The sequence below is a fragment of the Zootoca vivipara genome, chromosome 10 (genome assembly GCF_963506605.1).
Source record: "Zootoca vivipara chromosome 10, rZooViv1.1, whole genome shotgun sequence".
NCBI lineage: Eukaryota > Metazoa > Chordata > Lepidosauria > Squamata > Lacertidae > Zootoca > Zootoca vivipara.
Window position 1 is genome coordinate 4386367 of NC_083285.1, and position 25063 is coordinate 4411429.

Below are 25063 nucleotides of genomic sequence, written 5' to 3' on the forward strand. Positions count from 1 at the left end.
CAAGACGAATTTTTAGCAAAACAAATTCGTCTTGTGAGTCACCATCAGATCGCAAGACGCATCTGTCTTGCGAAAAATTCATCTTGCCGGGCATTCGTCTTGCGAGGTACCACTGTATAGCTATATAATCCCTAGTGTAGTAAGATAAGACCTTTGGAGCAGACATTTTTAAAAAAAGTTTTTTTTTTTAATGAACTGCCCTACTGTTCAGGTCTACGTACAAGTAGAGAAGAGAGTGGCTGGGAAGGGAATGGGGAACAGTTCTACAGTGATGTGTGATGTTCATATTTGGCCTGCTATCTACACACAGGCACAAACAGAAAGTCATACTGGAACAAATGGGACTTACAAATGCATAACTGGGGGGCCGGTTAAAACTTCAAATTATTGTGGAGAAGTTGTGTTTTCCCCAGTGACTTTGAGAGCTTCAGCATTTTAACAATTTCCTGTTTCATTCATATGCTCAGCATGGGGTAGATGAACAGCTCAGTAGCAGTTAATTGGAAAACACACACACACACACACCACAAAACCTTACTAGCGAGCAAACCTGAAGCCAGACATGGGGGCAAAATAGCTGCTGTATCCAGTGAGAAAGGAACTTTCAGCTCAGGCTCTTCAATCCTTAACTGAATAACAGAGCAATGCAAACAGGCAGGTGGGAGGCCAATGGTAGGATTTCCAGTGGCAGAAGTCAGCAGAAATCCGCAAACAGGGTATCCTGAGGGTGGGTCAGTTCTGGTGCAGGGGCAGCCTGGAATCTACTGGATCCTGAGCTAGACTTACTGCCATCACATGAAGGCATGGGATCTGACCCAATTGTCCTGCCCCACCCATGTTCCACTGTGGCCTCCACAAGCTACAGAGCTATGGATATGGAGATGAAGCCACAATGCTGCAAAGCCCTCTGCTACCATCTGGTTGTGGGTGGGGTAGGGGCAAGGTTACTTTACAGCCACAGCAGGCGCTGCAATCTTCCAACAGCTTGACCTCACCCCCAAAGGCAGACTCCTCCAGTGTCTCCCGAGACAGATGCCAACCAGGAGAAGGTTAGGATTGTGCCCTAACTACTAAATGTGTCATAAGTCTTGTGCAGTACCTAGAAAACATGGACAAAGTTGCTCATGTTGGCTGGATCATGGTGTGGAGCAGAGCTTTCCAAGCTGCTCATGTTGTTGACACACTTTTTAGACATGCATCATTTCACAACACAGTACTGTAATTCAGTTTTATTAGCAAACCGGACACCTACACACAACACACTAACGTGTCACGACACACAGTTTGGAGAGCTCTGGTGCAGAGTCAAGCTCTTCTAAGCCTTATTTACTGTATTTTTCGCTCCATAGGACGCACCTGACCATAGGACACACCTAGTTTTTAGAGAAGGAAAACAAGAATTTTTTTTTTGCTTTCTTGAATTGTCCTAGGCATAGCAGCCAACTCCTAGAGGCCTAGGTGCCTTTGCCCCCCCCCCCCATTAAATATTTGAGGAAGCTTCTTTTGCAAAGGGGGAAAGCTCCATTTTTTTAAAGGATCACCTCAAAGTTGTGCAGCATTTTTTGCAAATGGGAAAAGCCCCGTTTTTTGGGGGGGGGGTCAGCTCAGAGTTGTGCATCTTTTTTTGCAAAGGGGGAAAGCTCCATTTTGTTAGGATCAGCTCAAAGTTGCTGAGTTTCCTTGCAATGGGAAAAAATCCTGTTTTTATGGGGTTCAACTCACAGTTCTGCAGCTTCTCTAGTTTCCAGACAGATAATCTAATCAGCCAGTCACATGTCTCACTCTGCAGACAACAATTGAGGCCTAGGCAAGGGGCCGGGAGGGGCCAGAAGGGAACTAGCTCTCTTATCTCACTCCTCGATCTCTTGCAATCAGCTGCTGAGTGGGTTCCTTTCAAAGTGCTCATTCCCTCTTGTTAGCCTTTAGCTCTTTCTTTTTTAAAAAAGCACGATCTGCCTTTAGCCCCTGGGCCACGCATTCGCTCCATAGGACGCACAGAGATTTCCTCTTACTTTTTAGGAGGAAAAAGTGTGTCTTATGGAACAGAGCAGCTTCCAACATATATAAAAACATAATAAAGCAATAAACATAAAAAACCCTTCCCAATACAGGATTGCCTTCAGCTGGCTCGGAGGCCGGATAACTCTATAACCTCCAACGAAAATAAGGACATCCTAAGGAAAAGTGGGATATTCTGGGATCAAATCAGAAACCGGGACGGCTTCTCTAAATCGGGGACGTCCTTGGAAAATAGGGGCACTTGGAGGGTCTGGAGTAAGTAAGTTCCATTCAACTAAAAGGGACCTACTTCTGAGTTGACATTGTGCAGTTTAGCACTTAACTTTGACTGAGTCATGATCATAGCTACAGGATGATTTAAGGAATTTGTGTAAATATTCATTCTCATTGCAGCTCTTTGTGTGTGTGTAGAATTTCGTACATTGCAAGCAAGCCAAAGAGATGCTCGAAAAGGTGTGTCATATCAAAACACTTGTCAGAGAAAGCTCTACAGCAGAGATAGGGAGTCTGCCCCCCCCCCCCCGATATTTGTGGGACTCCAACTCGCATCAGCCCCAACTACTGTGGTCTTTCACCAGAGGTGATAGGAGGTGGAGTCCAACAACATCTGGAGGATCCCTCTTCCTGTTTTATGAACAGCTCTCGTCCCCTCTCAATCCATGACTGGCATGGATTTATTGCATTGTATTGTTGTTTAAACTTACTGCACAATAAATATTTCCATAACCATTAGCGCTAAGGAGAGAAAAAAATCACTTCACACAGGAAAATGTTCCACATCTATGTCCCCCCGGCCTCTCCCTCACTGCCAAGGGCACCTTGAGAGAGCACGTATCCTGCACTGGGACAATAAATCTTAATTCTAAACAGCATCTTGGGGAATAAAAATCCATTCCTTTGTTATACGACAGAAGCTTTGATCACGACACCTTTTTAATTAAGCTCCAGTGTTTGTATATTTTATTGGCTTAAAAGCCAACAGAGCAATATTTTTGTAATAAATAAGAAATAGATTTTTTTGGAGAGTAGGCTACTCTGTCTATTAAGGAGCAAAATGCTGACACACATATTGCCACTATATGGACTCAGAGAAGCCTTTAATCAAACATGGTATGTAATTGCAGACTGACACCTTTGCTTACTGCTTTTTGTCTTCCTTTTAAATATACAGTGGTACCTCGCAAGACGAATGCCCTGCAAGACGAATTTTTCACAAGATGATTGCGTCTTGCGATCTGATGGTGACTTGCAAGACGAATTCATTTTGTGAAAAATTCGTCTTGTGAATCACGGTTTCCCATAGGAATGCATTGAAATTTAATTAATGCGTTCCTATGGGCAAAAAAAAAAAGAAATTTAAATGCATTCCTATGGGAAACCACGATTCGCAAGAGGAATTTTTCACAAAACGAATTGACTCGCGGAACGAATTAAATTCGTCTTGTGAGGCACCACTGTATGAGTGAGTGACCTTTTATAATTTTCTTTGCACACAAGGCTTGTTTGCATGCCCACAAAGGATCTTTACCATGTCAGGAAGGATAGTAGGGATGCGTATATCCCAATGTGTGTTTAAATTAATGTGTGGCATGGATGCACGGATGCATGTAGGCTCAGTTTATGCAATCCTCCAAAGGACAAAGATTTTCACTTGAATCAACCCTTCTGTGCTTGGCTCTGAGCTACATGTTATTGCACATTGTCAACAGAGCAGGAATAGGAAACCTTTGGCCCTCAAAATGCTGTGAAACTGGGTCCTCTGGCCAGGCTGGCTGGCACTGATGGGAGTTGGAGTCCAACAACATCTAGAAGGCCAGAGGGACACCAGTCAGTGGAAGAGCCTATCCTTCCATCATGCTAATAATACTGAGCAGAAAATGTTGCCTCACTTTCATGGACCCCTTTGCAGCCCAGTAGGGTAGTGTTTTCAGTGCTCAACTGTAGGACAAAGGTCTAAAAATGTCCTTCTCCAGTGGGACTCCTCTCCGTGAGCTTTCTGGGTATTTTTAACTGATGGTGCCAATGCGGCTTGGCAGCTACAGGGATGCAGTTGGCAGCCTGGCCAGTCACCATACTCTCTACGGGGTCTATATTTGAATGATACTGTATAAATGGTGGGTGTGGGGTTTTTGTGTGTGTGTGCTGGATTGGTTCCACTGGAGCCATGAAAGAAATTCGCAATTTCTACATATTCCTTTAATTAAAGTTAGCAACTTTCAAAATATTGGCCAATATAGTCAATACAATCAAATAAGAATTGGCCCTATGTCTTATGTGCTTTTAAAAAAGGGAATATATTTATCTATCTATCTCCCCTCTTCTATTCTATACAGTATTGGCTTTTATCTTTTAAGTCTCATTTTTTTCTGCCCATATTTGGTTGCAGGATGATGCCTGCAAGCCTATCCTCACTGCCAGGCGAGTCAATCCTATGCCTTCCAATTCAGCATGCCTCATGCAGAGAACGGACACATAGACAAATTATTTAAGTGTCTGTTGTGGCAGCAACCAAAGGATATACAGTGAGAATGAAATGTATGGTACAGGTCCGGTTTACACATGGCTGTACATAATTTGATTTCTCAATCCCCCACCACTCAGGACCTGATCATTTGCAGCTGGCTGCATGAGCCAATTCTACTGAGAAGGATTGTGTGTGATACAAATAGGCTGTCTCTGGTGTCAGGTCTGCGGTGGCTCATTCGCACATGCAAGCTACCGTTGTGCTCTAAATATGCAGATGTGAACTTGCTTGATGTAGACTCCAGATAAATCAAAAAGAATGGCAAGATGGCTAACCTTGAGGAGCAATGCAGAATTCATTGTCCACCACTTCTATTTCCTCTTCTGCTTTCAACTGTCGATGTGGATCTTGGTGTTATGGCAAAGCCAGTATGCAATGGCCAAGCTGGTGATGGTTTGTTGTTGTTGTTTTTTTGAAGAAAACAAACATGATTAAATAGCATCTGGGAGACAGAGATCAAGCCTTGTAGGGAAGGTTTATTATTTAAAACCCTCTTTTTCTCAACACTGATTTCCCAGCACAAATCCCCTCCTTTCAAGCTGCTCTTTGCTTCCAGGGGGATGTTTCAATTGGCTGCAGTACATCTTCCTAGGGTAAAAAGCAGCTATGGGGCTGATTTGTGAGAACAATGGCATGGAGCAAAAAAGATTAAACCCATACTTCCTGCTTTGTGCAACCCTAATGAGCCGTTCCCTCCTGCTGCTGTTTGCTATTACACACACACACACACACACACACACACACACACACACACACACACATGTATCCACATATTTCACACATCATATGGTTTGGCCTCAGTATAACTCCAGTTTGCCTTCAGGGAAGAGCTTCAGAGTGTGCTGGAGAGCAAATATTTATAATCTATTGTTATTTAAAGAAATGGGAGCACTAAGTAACCGGTTTGTTATAGATCAGATTTCTGAGTGTATGATTGTCATTGGTATTGACTTAATCACCTCAGGACAGCCAAGACTTTATTCATTGACCTTTTTTAGGCAGAACAAAGGTAACTCTTGTAGAGAAAGGGTCAGTAGCTGTTTACTGAAGGAGTACACTGGAGCCTTGTTTTGATCGGCATGCAAAAATATTACTTGCAAAAGTGCTAAGAGGCTTTACTTTCTAATGGCTCATTTAACATCTAGGCTTGAATGCTTTCCTTGGTGACATTCCCAGATTCATAAGGCATGCGACTTGGATTGTTTTTCAGGAGATCAAAGTTGCAGATCTGGCCATCACACACACAGAGAGGGGGAGAGAGAGAGAGTCATTACTAAAAGTTAGCAGATCCTTCGGCTTTGATCCACTTGAACCTATTTGGAAATAGGGAGTATTCATCGGTGAACATGGGCATGTGTGAATGAACAACTACAAATTTACCACCACTGAAAATCCTAATGCAGGAGTGGGGAACCTTTAGCTTTCGAGATGTTGCTGAACTACAGCTTCCATTAGCTGTAGCAAGCATGGCCAATGACCAGGGATGATAAGAGTTGTAGCTCATCCACATCTGCAAGACAAAAGGTTCCCTACACCTGTCCTAACACAAATTATCCTAAGGATACTGTCATATTGCAGTTTGCATGGTTGGCATGGAACAATATGTGAACAGAAACACAGCTCTCCTTTGAAATTACAATTCTCTGAATTTTGCAGTGCAGTTCTTCAGTCAAATTATTTCCACAAAAATGCACATATTAAGGGGAACATGTCTATAAAAATGCCTGCTTTTGCGAAAATAACACACACAAATTCTTTCTGTTAAGGAAAATTGCTTGCAAAAATGTGTCTATTAGAAGAAATACACACTAAAATGCTGGTGGCTTATTTTGAAGCACTAAAGTTATGTTTGATACCAGCAGTGTTGTCCTCTAGCAATATTCATAATGTTGAGTTGTAGCAGCCCAAAGGTGTGCAAAGTTAGGCAATCTGAATATGATTCCTAGTTAGCAAGAAAATAAGAACATAGCTCATAAATGTCTCTGTGCACACACAAACATATATCAGTGTGTGTGTGTGTGTGTGTGTGTGTGTGTGTGTGTGTGTGTGTGTCAGGGGACCACCAGGGGTCAGCGGAGAGTCCAGGAAGCTGGGACCAGGGCTCTCCAAGGGAGATGCTAGTGTATCACAACTTCCTTCTGAAGGTGGTGCTGGGGCTCAGGAAGTGGTGCAGACCCTTGGGGATGCTGAGAGTGCAAGGTTCCCAGAGGGAAGGTTTGAAGGGTCGGACCAGAGCACTCAGGAGGGGGAGGTTCCAGAGGAGGCAGCACCTGAACCGGCAGTTCAGGTGGAGAGGGTGCTCCACCAGCCCCATCACCCCAACAACGGAGGGGGGGAAAGAGGCGCGAGGAGAGGAGATTCAAGGCGCCACAGGTGTTTTGCTGGTAAAAGTCCCTACAAGCAGTGCTTCTGGATTCTGATTCGGACTAGGACAGTCAAGGATTTTGATGCTCTGTTTTGTACATATGTATATAACAAAACTCTGTAAAAACCAGCCACAGAGTTGGAGCGCTTTACTCGTGAGAAGGCAACCAGCATCATTACAGCGTATCTCTGTCTCTGTGTGTGATTGTTCCTTTTTTAAAAAAGTCAGGCACTTTTAAAATTGAAAAAGGTTATACTGTACATGAAAGAGTTAAAACCAGTTTATACTGCAATCCTGTACATACTTATCTGGGAGTAAGTTCCAGAGAAGTCAGTGGAACTTACCTTTGAGTAGATATGCGCAGGGTTGGGCTGTTAAACTGGGGAAACATTTTTTTGTGACATAATAGTTCCCCAGAAAATAAGCCTCAATTGATTCTAGCTAATCCATATCTTAGTTATGTTGGATGAAGTTTATTTCTGTGGGCCATAATATGCAGTGTTCTCATTGATTAATTTGATATATGATGTGCTTTAGAAGGCAAAGCTGTAAATAATGATTTCCATTAAGACAACATTTGAGTGAATGACTCAGGCTATTTCAGATGCTTTATGAGTATAGTCTAAGAATGATGCATTTAAATTCTTAAGTTGCTGAGGGTACAGCTAAATCTGCATTTTTATTGGCATGCTGCATCTTTTATCAAGATGTGGTTATACAAGCAAGGAAAGCAAATGAATGCATCTATTAAGCTACGCTTCTTCTTTCTTTCACAGAACTGCAGGAAACGAAGACCGCTCGGTTTTATGCTCTTTCCCACCACCCCTTAGACTACAGGATATTGGTGATGGATGAAGATCAGGACCGCATCTACGTTGGCAGCAAAGATCACATTCTGTCTCTGAATATCAATAATATAAGCCAGGACCCTCTGAGTGTAAGTCCACAAAGCCCTCTGGGAAGCCGGGATCGTTTTACTGCATGCTTCTGTTTTCAAAGAGAAGAGGAAGGAGGGCGTTTCATCATTATCGCATTGTCAGGCAACATGCCAGGTCCACGCCTGCTCAGAACAGTTGCTGCTTGTACATTAGCAGAACAATATGTTCAAACAGCATATTTAAGACAGAGCCTCATTTCCCGCCCCGCCCCCTCGTTTGGGACTGTGGGGGGAAACGAATCCATTTTACTTCCAGCACAAGAAGCCCCTGGACCTATTTGCCTGCAGTTTGGTAGGCTTGATCCATTCTGGAGAGGGGGCTCCTGTCCAAAGCTGGACAATATGCTTGCCTGATATTTAGGATATTATTCTTTTAGTGAACCCAGACTTACAACCAGTGCTTTTGACAGATTGTCCAGTGATGGGTAAAAAAAAATAGAAGTAGGGGTTGCTGGCTATGTGAGCACCCCACTCAGATTATTATAAACAGAATCCAGGTGAGGACAGCCCACCCTAAACAGGTCCATCTCCTTAAGTCTACTCATACCTGACCACTGACTGCTACCTCGTTCCACTTCAAAACAACAAAAAAGGACCCTTGGGGGAAAGGGATGAGGTAGCAGCTGGTGAAGACAAGCCATGGCCAGAGAAACTGCTGCTGAGTGTGGAGGGCGAAAGCCTTTCAGAGCAGGAGGATCCCTGTGTAAGGATGTCTCTCAGCAGCAGTCTTTCCCCCCAAGTGCACCTCGTTAAAGGAGCTCTTTAGGTAAACTAGCAGGGAAACATGTCTACTGGCTTCTTAGGATGCTGCTTTGAAAAGCTCAGCTGCTTGTCAGGAGTGAGCCTGCAGTAAATCACACTGTGCAACTTGAAGTTAACTCTTTATTAGCAAGAACTCGATTGGTACAGACTCGGCGGAGTGCCACGCCTAATGAGCACAGCAGCTCATGGATCAGTTGCTGAGACTGAAAGGCCCCTCATCTCGAGTGCTTTCCCCAAGCAATCAGAGACTGCACCTGCATGAAGTCAACCTATTCTTCACCCTCTTCATGCCTCTTCTGGTTCTGGGAGACCAGGGGGGGTGGGGAGGTTTTCACAGAAGGAGGGGGAGACACCCATTCCTCTTCACTAGCCTGGCTCATCTTTGCCTCTTGGCCTCTCTTCTCCCCTGCTTCAGCTTCAGCTTCTGCCTCTGATTCTGGAATTCTCCCTGCCACAAACTCACCCAGATCATTAAGCCTGGTTACCTCTTCAGCTTCCGCACCACTTCCTCCCAGTCTTCTCCCTTTGACCGCTCATCATCACACCACCATTCCCCAGGCTCAGAGCCTTTTACTTCTGGCACAAAAAGCCCCTGGACCTTGGTGGTTCCCCCACTGGTTCTTCCCGCCGTTCTTCTGTGTCCAACCAGTCCATGAACATTGTAGGAGGTGTTTGTCCGCAGACAGCTTCCAGGTCATGTGGCCAGCATGACAAAGCTGCTTCTGGCGAACCAGAGCAGTGCACGGAAATGCCGTTTACCTTCCCACCGGAGCGGTCCCTATTTATCTACTTGCACTTTTTTTTGATGTGCTTTCGAACTGCTAGGTGGGCAGGAGCTGGGACCGAGCAATGGAAGCTCACCCCGTTGCAGGGATTCGAACCGCCGACCTTCTGATCAGCAAGCCCTAGAGACTCTGTGGTTTAACCCACAGTGCCACCTGGGTCCCCTAGGAGAGAAACTTGCAAAACTTTCTAGGAGAGAAAATACTCTTCCTTATTTCACAGATGCAAAACAGGGACACATTTGTGTATTTAGAACACCCTATTCCCAAACCGAGAATTGCTGCCAAAATACTCCCTCACTTTCCTATTGCACACTGCTGAAGGCTCTTGTCTTTGCATTGCACTATATTCATTTGCTCTGCAATACCATGTCCTGCCCTGGCTTCTGAGGCAGGGAGTGTTAGTAAGCTGGCAGTAGCAGTTTACATTACTTTCTTTCTTTTTAATTAACAGTGTTTAACCCCATGGCGGATCTGATTGCACGTATTGCAAGTTAGCTGCAAACAAATTCATTAACATCTTGTGTTATCTGGCAATGAGGACGCCTGACAGAAATGACATGAATGGACATGCCAGCAACATTTTAAAAAGGCATCTTTAAACTCTTCCCAAATTAGGGATTGTTCCCACAATCTACATTCACTATGATTATAAAGAAACTCTGATGCTTCTGTGAAAATAGAGCAGAAAAACAGAAATTTATTTAGCAAGGGAGGAAAATTTTCAAGAAATGCTTTGGTACAGCTCTCAAACTAATCCCATGGAACAAAGAGGAGTCTTGTCTTTTAAAGACAGTATTAGCAATTATGAGCAGTTTCCTGACTTCCTAAGCACAGAAATTGCCTTTCTATAATATGCTGCTTGGCTCCTTATTCAGCCTTCTACATTAACATGTGTTGCTTGAGGCCGTATCCTAGTCTCTGGATTTTGGAACAACCACATGCAGGCCCTTACTGCACTCACTAATCCCCCCTTAACATCTCACTGGAAAAAATGTTGCCACACTGACAGTGCTAAATCGATTAAAGAAATTAGGGATTTGTTTTATGTGGAGTCGTCTGAGCAGAATTTGCTGAAACATCACAGAGTGAACCGGAATCCAGATAATTGCTACCCAACTTTATAGACACAGTAAATGAAGCTGTAGCTCTGTATATTATTGGCAGGGTATACCGTCACCAGACATTAGACTGCTACACACTGGAATATGTCCAACAGTCATAAAGAACTGACACTTGCTCATTATTCATGGAAACTGTGCTTCTTTGCTATTCTTTTATCTGTTTTCACATCCTATCTAACTGTTCTTTGCTTGGTGTTCCTTACAACCAAGGCCACAGTTTTCATTTTTCGTTTCCCCTTCCTCTCTCATGTCTTTTTAGATTTCAAGCTTGAGGGTAATGGGTGTCATCCTTTTCTTCTTCTGAAACAAACAAACAAACAACAGTCTACCATTCTGAGGGATAAAATATATGTTAGTGGTGAAGAAAATATTAAAATTGAAATTTATATCTAAGGATATCACCCAAAGCTGTCTAAGAGTGGGAGATGCAAAGTCTCTCATCCACATCTCACAACTATTAACTCACTGGTAGAGTATTAGGTGCATTAGACAAATCAGGCTACCTAATAGCTATTTTAGGTACGCGGGTGGCGCTGTGGGTTAAACCACAGAGCCTAGGGCTTGCCAATCAGAAGGTCGGCGGTTCAAATCCCCACGATGGGGTGAGCTCCCGTTGCTCGGTCCCAGCTCCTGCCAACGTAGCAGTTCGAAAGCACGTCAAAGTGCAAGTAGATAAATAGGTACCTCTTCAAGCGGGAAGGTAAACGGCATTTCCATGCGCTGCTCTGGTTCGCCAGAAGCGGCTTAGTCATGCTGGCCACATGACCTGGAAGCTGTATGCCGGCTCCCTCGGCCAATAATGCAAGATGAGCGCTGCGACCCCAGAGTCGGTCACGACTGGACCTAATGGTCAGGGGTCCCTTTACCTTTAATAGCTATTTACTTGGAAGCAAGTCCCATGTAACTCATTGGGAAATGTAGACATTGTCCTTTTAGTATCAGCCTGATCAAGTACAGATTTTGGTATGAAGATTGCTGAGAAAGCACATGGAACCCTCAAAAAAGCATTTTAAAGGTCTCCTGCTAGAGGAGGTGTGGAGAACTTCCAGATGTTGCTGCATTATGCTGTTTATGACAATGGATTATTATTATTTACTTGCTTAAAAAATTATAATCCAGTTCACAGCCAGTGGTTATCAAAGTGGCGTACCATAAGATAAAAGACAAAAAGCCGCTTTTATAAACTTTTCTTTCTTTCTTTCTTTCTTTCTTTCTTTCTTTCTTTCTTTCTTTCTTTCATCTATCTATCTATCTATCTATCTATCTATCTATCTATCTATCATCTATCATCTATCTAATGCAAGCATTAACATGTGCATGACATGAAGAGTTTGCCTTCTGACTGCTTGGAAATATATTTTACTCTACTGCTTGTCTAAACTGGAGCCTGCTAGAGAGATGAACCCTCCATTGTTCTGATTTTGGGTGTGTGCTGGTTGAGGATTCTCCTGAAGCTGTGATGTTTATCTAGAAATTAACTAAAGCTCTTGGGCTCAGTTCAGCTGGAAGCTTAGTGGAGCATATTTTCTTATGTGACACCCTGCGTTATACTTTGGCATCCAAAATGAAACTCTTTGACATCAGCCTCACTTTGAAGCATTTTTGCACACAGTTGATCTAGACTTTGAAAGAAATGAGCAGCGTCCATGTTAAAAACAACAATGACAATAACCAAACTTTGTGCAATCATTTAAAACATATTTATATCTGATTATTCTCCTTTGCCTTCAGTTCCACTCCTAACAATGCCAAAGGTCAGAGGGCAGCTTTATATATTTTTTGGGATTCTCAATGTGGGAGGTCAGATTCTCTGAGGAGGTTTAGGCATTTGCAAGGGAGGTCCAAGCTGTTCCATTGCTTCAATCAACTTGCTTTTCATGGCTATCTTAAAAGGAAGGAAACAGAACACCCAAAACACATCCTTACAGTCAGTGTGATATGGACAGAAGGTCCCCATTGCACTTGGAGAGATAAATAGAAGACACACCATCATTCCCTCTATTCTGACATTCATGCTGTAGCCAAAACAGCATTTGCACACCACTCATAGGAGGTAAATTTCATCTAGCTTGGGCCAGTCACAGCCTCTTAACTTACCTCACAGGGTCATTGTAGGGATTAACTGAGGAGGGAGGTGAACCGTGTGCTCTTCTGGAGAGTCCAGCCAGATGGAGGTGTCCGTCACCAGTGTGGCATCTAGAGAACTCCACATGGTCGCAATTGGATCCGCTCCAGTCGCAAAAATTGCCTGGCACCTGGGGGATTTTGAACACAGGTCTCAACTGATAACAGGGGGGGGGAGCACCAAAAATTGGCTGCTGGGGGTGAAATGGAGAGGCTAGAATCCTAACAGCAGGACTCCACATGTAACATTTTTGTTGCATGTCATATTTGTGTGCTTTGTGCTTTTGAAGGGTGCTTGATCTGAAAACCTGTAAAGCAGTGGTGGCCAAACTTGGCCCTCCAGCTGTTTTTGGACTACAACTCCCACCATCCCTAGCTAACAGGACCAGTGGTCAGGGATGATGGGAATTGTAGTCCCAAAACAGCTGGAAGACTGAGTTCAGCCATCACTGTTGTAAAGGTTATTGCCAACCCATCTAGTTTTTCTCTCTCATTTTATTTGATTAACATTTTTATGCTGCAGATCATAGATATCCTGACCTAGTTCCCTTTTTTTTAAAAAAGTCCAAATCTAATCACTACTTTGACTTCCCCACAGATGTTTTGGCTAGGCAGAATGTTTTGATGAGGCAGAACTTTGACTGGGCACAGCTTATGTGCTTGTTGGAACCATTCTGAAAAACTCCAGAGACCTGATAAAAATTCTTGTTAGTTTCCTTTGAAATCCCTTGCAAACATTTCAACTTGGAAGGATCTTCCAATCTACATTGGATTTTGTTGATAGGTGAAATTGAGTGGCACAGTCCACAATCTTTCCTACGCCCGAGGAGGCTTGCGATAGACTGGTTCATTCACTTATCCACCTAGAACAACCCCATTGTCTTATGGTGGAAGGACCTTATAGGCACTGTGTGAGCTTATACAACTTGAAATGGAGAGCTTGTGTTCTGAATGTGTGTGCCAAATTTCATTCCACTGTCTCAGTGGATGCTAATGTTACAGAGCAAGAAATGAGAAGCCAAAAATTGTGCATGCATAGCTTTCATTCAGAAATGTTTTCACCAAACCCTTGAATGATGGGGGAAGGTACCCAGGTCACATGGTGCCTTATGCAGGTGTTGGGGGAAGGTGTGTGCCACCCCCTCCAACCCAAACAACAATTCATATTTGGGTGGGGATTTGAATTCGCCCCACGCTACAATTTGGGAACCCTTCATTCTTCCTGTAATCAGGTTAACAAATGCTAAGGCAGATCTTCTGCCCAATAAGTGTCTTCCTCATGGCACAGGCTTGCAAGGTCTGCACCGACTTCAGATGACAATCCCATTAACTTCAAAAGTTCTGCTTTCTGGAAGGCTATAATGTACACCAGCTTGTAACTGAAATGATCTATTTGGGATGCATTTCTGAACTAACACAGCATTGTGGGAGGGTGGCTTGCTCAGAGTTTCTCTGAGCAAGAAAAACTTGGATAAAATACCTTCCCCAGCAACACAGGTCTGTGAAAATATTGACCTTGTGAGTTTGTGACTTGCAGGCAGTGTGGTAGTTTGAACAAGGTGGAAATGATAAATTTCCCCAACCCCTTTAAATGTGCATTGAATATTATGTAATTCATATCTGTATATTTATGTATTTTCTTTCAACACAGATATTCTGGCCAGCATCAACAACCAAAGTTGATGAGTGCAGAATGGCTGGCAAAGATCCTACAGTAAGTATCCCCCCCCCCTTTTTAATTAAATGTTTGGCTACCGAGAAAGAACGCCTTGGGTGCAGCCAAAAGCGTAGCGGAAGAGGCGTGTTTTCATTGAATACTCTGCAGGCCGAAACAGTCATGCAAAATTCTGAAACAAGCAAGATATTGACACAGCCTGGATCTCCCTCCCGATGTCTGGGGAAACGAGCACATTGCTTATGTTCAGGACCAGATTTTAAAAAAGGAAACCCATTTCTTGCTTACCTTGTTGCTAGTGATGGATATCATTAATAAGGCTCGCTCTGCGTATCTCCTAGAGAATATATTGCAGACTGTTGAACTAATGTAAGTGCCTGGACAGACTCCCAGATGGCACAGGCAGCCTTTTGTATGGAAAAAAATAATCCCTGTACATTCCAACAGCACTTACTGCTTGATCATAAAGACTCTTTTATTGGTTTTCTAAAGCAACATTTTGAACAGATGCCTGAAAAAAAGCAGAACTTCCTTAAACCAGGTAAATGTGGCACGACTGTTACTGGAGTCAAAGCAAGAATCCTGCAAGAGAACCATCTGCTGAGCCAATTACCTCTTCCAAATCTCAGAGCGATTCTTGCTCAAACGAACAAACCACTCCTTTAATTGTTACGAGCTTAATAACTTGTACATCACCTCCGGCAATACTCGGGAAAAAGGCGCGTGGAAATTATATTAGCAGCAGCTATAGCAATAAATGATTTCGGTGTGCCAAGTGCAAGTAGGGTGGCCAGTTTTACAGAGGGCAGTTCTCTATCTGAAGCTATCCTCTATTGGAGAGACTGCTCTGGCAAAGAAAGCACTCTAAGGAGGCTGTCTGGCTCAAAGATAAGGAACCCTAAGAAAATAACTCCTTGCCCATTGATATTAGGCAGGCACCTTCACGGTGCTGTTTTCAGCACTTGCCAAAAACTTCTTTGTTCAAGCAAGCTTACCCAGGCATGTAAATTTGACGTGGATTTTAAAATGTTATCTTATTTTATAATGTATATTTTGAAACTTTTGGTTTTATATACATTTTTGAGAGAGGAAATAGGCTATAGGCTAACAGTTTTAAATATCAGCAATTTTAATTTATTTTATATTATAAGTAGATCTCATAGGTTTTGATGATGGAGTGGTACAAACATTTTATTAAATGAATTAAAAATTATGCAGTGGCTCCCCATCTGTGGAATGCTCTCCCTAGGGAGGTTCACCTGGTACCTTCACTACAGATCCTTAGGCACCAGGTGAAAGCGTTTCTCTTCAGCCTGGCGTTATGCTGGTTAGCATTCTATGGCTTTTCAAATGCGTTTGTATGAGGGGAATTATTGGTTTGCTTTTATTTCATTGTGTATTTTGTATTCTCATTTTCTATCTTTTTTGTTGTGAAATACCCAGAGATCTTTGGATGAAGGGTGGTATACAAATTAAATTAATAATTTAAATAAATATGTAAATATATAAATGGAGAACAGGGGCCATGAAGTTGCAAATCAACAGCAGCAAACACAGCTGTCTTTAGATGACTACTAAAACTTGTCCACCTGGAAAGATATATGAATTTCTTGACTGAATTGGACTTTTGATCCCTCTCATAGTCTTTTACTATACCTTTTGGAGTGCTCCAACTTATTTTATCTGTTGATACAGTTTTCCATGGATTTGATTGTTGTTTTCATATTTTGTAAGTTATCTAGAGCAGTGTTTCCCAAACTTGGGTCTCTAGCTATTTTTGGACTACAACTCCCATCATCCCTAGCTAGCAAGACCAGTGGTAAGGATGAAGGGAATTGTAGTCCAAAAACAGCTGAAGACCCAAGTTTGGGAAACACTGATCTAGAGTACTCTTTTGGTGCTAAAGAGTGGACTTAGAAATAGTAATAAATAAATTCCACTTTATTGGCCAAAGTTTTCCAGCCCAGCCCCCAAATAAATAATTGTTTGTGATGCATCTAGGTCAGGCATCCCCAAACTGCGGCCCTCCAGACATAGCTGCCAAGTTATCCCTTTTTTTAAGGGATTTTCCCTTATGCTGAATAGGCTTCCTCGCGAGAAAAGGGAAAACTTGGCAGCTATGCCTCCAGATGTTTTGGCCTACAACTCCATGATCCCTAGCTAACAGGACCAGTGGTCGGGGAAGATGGGAATTGTAGTCCAAAACATCTGGAGGGCCGAAGTTTGGGGATGCCTGATCTAGGTGGCAGCTTAGAAAGGGCTTCTGTGTTGATCCATTGAATATATCTAGGTGTTGTATCAGGTCATTTTTTCCACCAGCATTTGAATAAGGTGCACAATTTCTAATCTTAAATAAAAGTATATTATGCTATCTTCTAATAAGGATTCATTTGAATGTGGACTTGTAATTAAAAGGAGTATACGGCAAATACTTTTTCCATGTTGATCTTATCTTGATCCATACTTCTCAAGGGAAGGAAATATTGGATCTGCAGAGCATAATGGAGTGTAGCATTTTCCATTAAAATGTCACCAGTAATGGATTCAAGTGATTTCTGTTTAATTAAATTAGCGTTGAAAACGTTAGCATGGTGTCTGCTTCCTTTCCCAGATGACTATAACAGTCTAATACATCATACATACCAAGCTCCAGTATTTCCCCATATATATAAAGATGCAATATGCTTTATATATTAAGAATGTTTATTTGAATCTAGTGGTATACTGTATGTCATTAATGAAGTCAATATTCAAGGGAGAGAAAAATGTGGCTGAATTCTGCATGAGACTTAGGCTGCATTCCCGGAAGTAAGAACCACTGGGGTCAATGAGAGAAACTAATGGGAGACTGAGTTGCACTTCTACAAAGAGGATGCTATATGCATCTAGCAGAGAGACAGGCAGCAGGGTACCGAAGAGCAGGGTGCCAAAGTTGTAAAGTTAAAGCTTTCTTTTAACTTAAAATAAGATCCCTCACCACCCTTTGGTGTTCTCCAGACAGCTTCCTGGCCTTCCATGCTTCACAGAATAGCCATAGAAGATGTCCTAATGGACATTTGTCTGTGGACATTCCAGGATGCATGAGATGCTGAGGAACAACAGAGACTAGCTGGAAGGTTTTTTAAAAAATAAAAAAGCCAAAGGGAAGAACACCAACCGCCTCTTAATGTAATTATCATCAATACTGTACTATCAATTAACTAAGTAATATACCGCTTACACGTCAAAATGACTTCTAAGCTTTTTGTAAGTATCAAATCAAGTATTCAATACATACACACAATAAAACAATTCCATTAAGTCATTTGAAAATCTATAAATGAAAATCCATAATAAAACAAGCCACTTGAAGAGCATAATCATTAAAACAGTTACAAACTGATTAAAACAATCAGAACGGGAAGTCTGAGTTCAGAGGAATGCTTGTCTGAACAGATGTGTCTTCAGGAGCCGGGGGAATGCTAGTGCTGATGGCTCCTACTGCAGAAGCCTATTCAAAGGTTGCAGTATTGTTACCAGTCATTCCTCCTTTATGGAAGAATTATTCATTTGGTCAACTTTTTTGCAACAGAGGAACCAAATTTAATAGTCCTCCTGCTTGGTTGAGGATTGGACTGCAATTCCTGAACAGATTACACCAGGGGTCCCCAGACTTACCCGGCTTTGGGCCGGTGCCCGCCGCGCCGATCACGCGGCGGGCCGGAGAGCAGGGGAGTGCGCACCCGTGCGCATGTGCACACACACTTACTGGCACGGTGGCGCGCTTCCAGGTCAGAAAAATCGCCGAAAATCATTTGTGCGCATGCGTATGGGCCTTCCCCCGACCCGGAAGTGCACCGGAAATTACCTCTTCTGGGTTGGGAGAGGCCCATACGCATGCGCACAAATGATTTTCGGCGCTTTTTTCCGATCTGGAAGTGCGTCGCCGCGCTGCGCGCCATAAAAGCAGGTGGCGGCAGCAGGGGTCGTCGCGGGCTGGACTGGGAGGCCAATTGGGCCGCATCTGGCCCGCGGACCGTAGTTTGGGGACCCCTGGATTACACCATTCTTCAGATTTTGCAGTGGCATTTAAGTGCACAAAAACTGCACACACACACACACACACACACACACACACACACACACACACTCATTCCTGTCAAAATGCGTACAAAATGTGTATTTTTTTGGGGGGGGGAGATTTCTACAGAACTGTGTACAGTAATGCATACAATAGAAATGCAAACTTTTCATGATTTTTTTTAAATCCCCAAATGGGACAGATCAGACCTATGAGGGAGTGCCTGCAAAATTATAATGGAATTTGCTTAACTAATCTATGTGTCCATATCTGGGTGTCATGTAAAACAAGTGTAATGGAATGTAATGGAACATAGAATGGAACATGAATGTGATCCAATGACAACTGGCGTACGGGTCCACACATGGGTCCTCCATAGCATCACATCTGGAAAGAAAACATCTGTGTACTAAGGCACATCTCAGGCTCCTGAAATGTAGAATGAGGAAGAACGTGAAAGAATAGCAGGAGGGAAAGAGATCAGAACTTGGATCAGACAACTACTGGTTTACAGTTTACACACATATAGAAAATGTGCGTGGCTTTGAAAACCTTGCCACATGTTGAAAATGTGGCTGAATGTTTCATGTTTGCTGGGGCTTATGCTACAAGCATGCCAGGCTTTCAGTATTGTGGGGGTGGGGTGGGGCTTGTGGATCTGTCTGGACAAGAAAGGGCTATGAACATGTTGCTGACATTTCCAGCCTCAAAGTGATAGCAAAAGCCAAAGGGGGGGAAGGAGAGGTCTTGTTTTGTTTTGCTTTAAGTTCTTCAGGGGCTATCACAGCCATTGCCTTTCGTTTATGAGAATGGGCATGTATACCAATTCTCAACTATAATGGTTCTTCTGGTAAGTCCTCATGTACGAGTATAGCTGTCAACGAGTTGGACTCTGTCACCACAGATAGGAACCTTCTTTGGAAACTGACTGTAAGCAGCTCCTCCCCAAGCAGCGATGGCAGCAAGGACGCTGTGGAGACCAGTCAGGAAGTGGGGAGAGAAGGCCAGGGCTCTGGCAGCACGGGAGAGCCCCTGCTACACAGGAGGGAGGAAGAGAGAGGAGGGGAAGGGGGAGAAGGAAAACATGGAGCGTAGACCCTTTCCCCCGGTTCTGGAATTACGCAGGAGAAGGAGGGGAAGGAGGTTTGCTGTCCCAAGACTTTTATGTTGGAGGAAGTCAAGGGGCGGTTCAGTGCCGGATTCTGCATCGGACTGAGCAGACATGTTTTACACACCTGTCTCACTGTAAATAGACTGCACTAATAAAAACTTTAAAGACAAGCATGCGGAGCGTCGTTACTCTAGAGTAGTCGCAAGAACCTGTGACACTGTCAGTGACCAGATTCTGATCTACAGGTGTCGCTGAGAATCTTGTGGCTCCTTAGCCACAGGGTTAGCCAATCTGGTGCCACCTAGTATGCCAAGTCAAGCCCATAATCTGGGATACATCTGTTAGAGCACCTATTCTGCTCCTCTTCCTTATGCCTTAAGGTGGTTTGCTTCTACTCTATGGTACTGGGGAGCAAGTAGTGTAGGTTTATCCATTAGGACAAATGGGGCACTGCTTCACCAACCTGAGTCCACCTTCAGCCACCCTCCAGCTGCCTGCCTTGTAAAAGCAGGCAGTCCAGAGGGTGGCGCTGTCCTTCAGGTTCCTCCTCCGTAGTCTCAGTGATGCCACTTGTGGAATTCAGCAGGGAGGAGGACAGGAGCAAAATTAGAGTTAGTTGGCTCTGTCTGCCATTGGCTCTGGCGCCACCTGCTGGTGGGGCTCCCTACTGTTCCCGCCATCAGTCCCAGTCAGGGCTGCCAACTGGAATGAAATATTGTGGGGGCCCAGTTAAGCCCCACCCTGCGTAATCGATCACGTGGTGCAGCGCATGCACGCCGTTTGAATGGGATTGCCCATCGACTTTGTGGGAGCCCAGCCCCCTCAAATATTCAGCCCCCACAGCCCCTAGGAGTTGTGGAAACCAGTGGAAATCAGCCACCTCTGGGAACAGGCAACAGATTTACAAACCCCCTTTTGTTTGTTTTCTTGTTCCCTCTGCAGCATGGTTGCGGCAACTTTGTTCGTGTGATACAGACATTCAACCGCACCCATTTATATGTTTGTGGGAGTGGCGCGTTTAGCCCTGTATGTGCATATCTCAACAGAGGGCGAAGGGCAGAGGTAAGTATGTCAGTCAAGAAGTGGTGTGTGAGTTGGCTGATTGGAAGACTGTCCAGTGCTGCTTTGCGGGGGTTTGAGTGCAAGATGCAGCAAGACTTGCCCAGTTGCTTTGGCACTGAGCGGTGAGCTCCCCCCCCCCCAATGCCTGCAAATACTTTCACCCTTTTCTCAACACCTCTGTTCAAAATTGCAAAAAAGACGGAGGGGCGCTTTGCACTGGGTGATGAAAGGCATTGCTTTCTCCCTCCCCATCACAGCCTGAAACTAATGTGAGAGGAATCTTGCCCCATTTTTAAAGGAACCTTCAATTTATTCTTCAACAAGCTTGCACCCAGCATCAGCAGACACTTTTTGCTGGCCTAATTAATTTAGAGTGAAACACAAGATTTCGCAATGAGGAGGAAATTGTGGTGCTCTTAAGTGGCAAAATAGAGATACGCATCTTGAGCGTACTGGAATTGGGCTTCAGTGCGCCTGTCTCCTGAGCTGCATGCCTGTGATCCATTGATTAAATAAACTGCTGCCTCAGACGTCTGGAGTCTGTTAGGCACCGGACTGCAGGCCTTCCACTTTCCTTGCTGGGATGGCGCAGGCCAACAACAGCAAAGCCGCTTGGAGTGTCGGGGTTTAACGTGAGCCTCCCCCCCCCCCCTTGCTGCATGTATGGGCCTAATTAGCAGCGCAGAGGGGATTTATTTTTAGCGAGGCTAGTGAGAAAATTGCACTGCTTATCAGCAAGTAATGCCATCGTTTTTCATAGGTGAAAGGCTGTTTTTCCAGGTGAAAAGGGAGAGAAAGACACAGAGCTTGAAAAGCAATTTCTTTTGCTTTATCTGCAGAGCTAGACTCTTTCCTAAAGCTATAACACTGGCGACCTTTTTCCCATTGAAGGCCACCTTTTCCTTGAGGATAATCTATCTGGGGGAGGGACATGCCAGCAATGGCAGGACCAGAGCCAGCAATGGACAGAACCTCTTGCTTTTCTCTCTCTTTCTCCAACACCCCTTTTCTCTCTCTGCCACCCCTTTTCACCCGCTTCCTCTTTCTGCTACCCCACCTCTCTTCATCACCTGCATGAAACTGGGTTGAGAGCCCACCTTGACATAACTAGGGATGGGGAAGCAATTTGATGCAGTATACACGGAAAGCCGAATTGATCAAATGCGCATTTTCCAAAACAAAATGCAAACCAAAGCACAGGCACCTTTCACACTTATCCAAATCTTTCGTATGCAACTTTCCAAACAAAGTTTGCAAAAACACATGTCCTAGGGCAGGCATGTCAAACCTGCGGCCCTCCAGATGTTTTGGACTACAATTCCCGTCTTCCCCAACCACTGGTCCTGCTAGCTAGGGATCATGGGAGTTGTAGGCCAAAACATCTTGAGGGCCGCAGGTTTGACATGCCTGTCCTAGGGGAAAGGGTGCACAAAAAAGGGAGCTTTTAGCAGACAATAGCATACAAAAGTTCATTGTACAGTGGTACCTCGGTTTATGAACACAATTGGTTCCGGAAGTCTGTTCATAAACTGAAGCGTTCATAAACTGAAGCGAACTTTCCCATTGAAAGTAATGGAAAGTGGATTAATCTGTTCCAGACAGTCCGCGGAGTACTTAAACTGAAGCGTTCATAAACTGAAGCGAACATTCCCATTGAAAGTAATGGAAAGTGGATTAATCCGTTCCAGACGGGTCCGTGGAGTACTTAAACTGAAGCGTTCATAAACTGAAGCATGGGTGTAATTGGTTCCGGAAGTCTATTCATAAACTGAAGCATTCATAAACTGAAGCGAACTTTCCCATTCAAAGTAATGGAAAATGAATTAATCCGTTCCAGATGGGTCCGCGGCGTTCATAAACCGAAAATTCATAAACCGAGGTGTTCATAAACCGAGGTTCCACTGTATTAAGAAAAAGTGCTTACAAAAATGTGTATGTTAGTGAAAACTGCATATAAACATGTGTTTCTTTTGGGAAATTTACACTAAAATGCTGTTGAATTTTCATGGAGATTAAACACACACACACACACACACACACACACACACACACACACACAAATTGCTGCCAAATGTGGAGAACTGCGTATAGGATTGGGAAACTAAGGAAGGGGAGAACAAAAAATGGCAGATCCTTCCATTCCTAGCCATAGCACGTGTCTCTGGATGGCAACTGACCCCGAACATCTAACCATCAAAGCTGGGCTAGAGAAGGGTAGGCCTTATTGTTTTTGCCTCAATCATATCACATTATTGTGACCAAGGACTCAGCTCCAGTAGCAAGTGTATTTGCTGTGTTTACAACGGTGTTGCCTGTGGGGAACACATAAATGATTGATTGCTAGGGTGGTCATTGAGTTTCACAGCTTCCTACAAGACTCCTCAATAGACTTTTACTGGCAATATAGCATTTTAGGACTCACAGAGGCAGCCTGTGCTTTAAAATTCGAACCAGGGTGACAGAATTCAGGCTGGGTACCAATGCTGTCTTCCAATCCAAGTCTTTCTGGGCCCAAGCTCTAGTTTTTCTTAGACCTTTGATATCATCATGACCATTGCCCCAATGTTGTTGGACTACAACTCCCATCAGGTGCAGCCAAGATGGCCAGTAGTGATAGGAGCTGGATGATAGGAGCTGGAGTCTGAGAGGCTCTGAAGGGCCATAGGTTCTCCAGCCCTTGTCTATAGACACATGACTGTGCAGAACATGTGGAGATTGTGAAACACAGTAGGGTAACTCTGTGGCATGGAATGGGAGCCTGGCTGTGGAACAGCTCTTAGCACTGGAGACTGAAGGCATCTCCGTTTGGAATCTGGAAAATAAGAGTTTCATCTATCCAAATAAATAAATGATTGTGTGTGACTGATAATTTCATTTGGTCCACATTTTAAAGCAAATAGAATTAATTTAATGGAGGAAATGCATGTAAAAGTGAATGAAAAGCTTACAAAGTGTGTATTTTAGGAGAAAGTGTGGATTTTTCATGTAGTTTATAAAAAAAAACAGAAAACAGGATGGGATGGACTTAGTAATGGATGCATTTGAAACTGATGCACATTTGAAACTGACACAGAATGGAAACTTGTCCATTCTTAATTGAAAGTGGACCTAAATGAAGAGGTCCATTAGATCAGGCAAAACTCCACAGAAAAGTGAAGAGCCATTCCTTCCTTCATTTTGGGGCAATATTGAGCTATAGCCACGGAATCAAATGAAAATTCAGGATAACAAGCACCAATTTCACAGGGGTTGCTGTATGCTACAATAAATGTTTTAGCCTTTAAGATGCCACAAGACCTTTTGTTGTTTAAGGCACTATTTTTGCAGGTCTTATGGTGGTCGTTAACTTCTTTTCCACACAGTACACCACCCAAGCCAGGCATTTTAAAATTAACCTTCAACTGTTCCCTACCGATTGCATGTTATTTCTGTGTTACAGGAGCAAGTTTTCAAGATCGATTCCAAATGTGAATCTGGGAAGGGCCGCTGCTCTTTCAACCCTAATGTGAATACCGTCTCTGTTATGATCAGTAAGTGAAAACAACCAGGGTTTCTGGGGGCTTAAATCATTAGGTACCGAGAGTGAAATGAGAGGGTGTTGTAAACAAATTGAGCCACAGGGTAAGAGAAGAAACTGGGAAAAAAATGATCTGTCAGTGACTGTTTAGTTCTAGTGAATATTTCCTCAGTTAAGGGAATTGGACTGCAGGCCACTTCCAGCAACATGTTTCCATTATTTTAGGCTGAATTCCATGTGAAAGTGATTGCTAAGTTCAGGAAATATGTTAGAGATCTTCAACTGTCTATTGGAGCAGATAATATGTGGGTCCAAAGGCACTTTAGTGTAATTTGAGGGTGGGGGGGGGGAAGCAAGATTGCCTTGTGTAATTTTTCCAACCTGAATGTTTATAAAATAATATTTGATTTAGTTTAATAAAGTAAGGAAAGAGACCTGACTAGGTTTTAGTGGTTGCAGTAGATTTTAAGAGATTGATTTTAGAATGGTAGGAAAATGTATTGCTAGGAAAGAGTGGATTAATTTACTGTGTTTCTCCAAAAGACACCGTCTTATATTTATTTTTCCTCAAAAAACCACATGGTGGCTTATTTTCAGGGGATGTCTTATTTATTTATTTTATTAAGTATGGTACAGTTTAACCTACAAGGTTAAACTGCCTATCACTATGGCTTATTTTCGGAGTATGGCTTCTTTTCGGAGAAACACGGTAGTTCCAATGCAAAACAAGCTCCATGTTGTCCTTTTTGCGGGCAGATTTTTTTGTAAGGAAAAATCCCACAATATCAATGCAGTTGTTGTTGTTGTTGTTATTATTATTATTATTATTATTATTATTATTATTATTATTATTAAGTGCTTGAAAGGTAGACCAAGGACTGGCCTTTTCTTTCTCTAACATTTTATGGCTGCTTAATACACCAGTGCCTCCTCTAAGGCCATGTAGTAAAATATCTGCTTCAAAATGCAGCCCCTTCCTGGAGATTGTATGGAGAAAAAGA

The 25063-nt window shown here is 43.4% G+C and overlaps 1 protein-coding gene across 2 annotated transcripts in view; it reads left to right on the forward strand.

The window, feature by feature from the left end:
- SEMA3C (semaphorin 3C) overlaps positions 1 to 25063 on the forward strand; it is a 146736-nt gene that overhangs the window by 61707 nt on the left and 59966 nt on the right. For both annotated transcript variants that reach the window (XM_035127243.2, XM_035127244.2), the window contains exons 3-6: positions 7685 to 7845; positions 14289 to 14351; positions 20426 to 20545; positions 23985 to 24075. In XM_035127243.2, coding sequence (XP_034983134.2) covers positions 7685 to 7845; positions 14289 to 14351; positions 20426 to 20545; positions 23985 to 24075 — 435 coding nt within the window. The remainder of the gene's footprint in view (positions 1 to 7684; positions 7846 to 14288; positions 14352 to 20425; positions 20546 to 23984; positions 24076 to 25063) is intronic.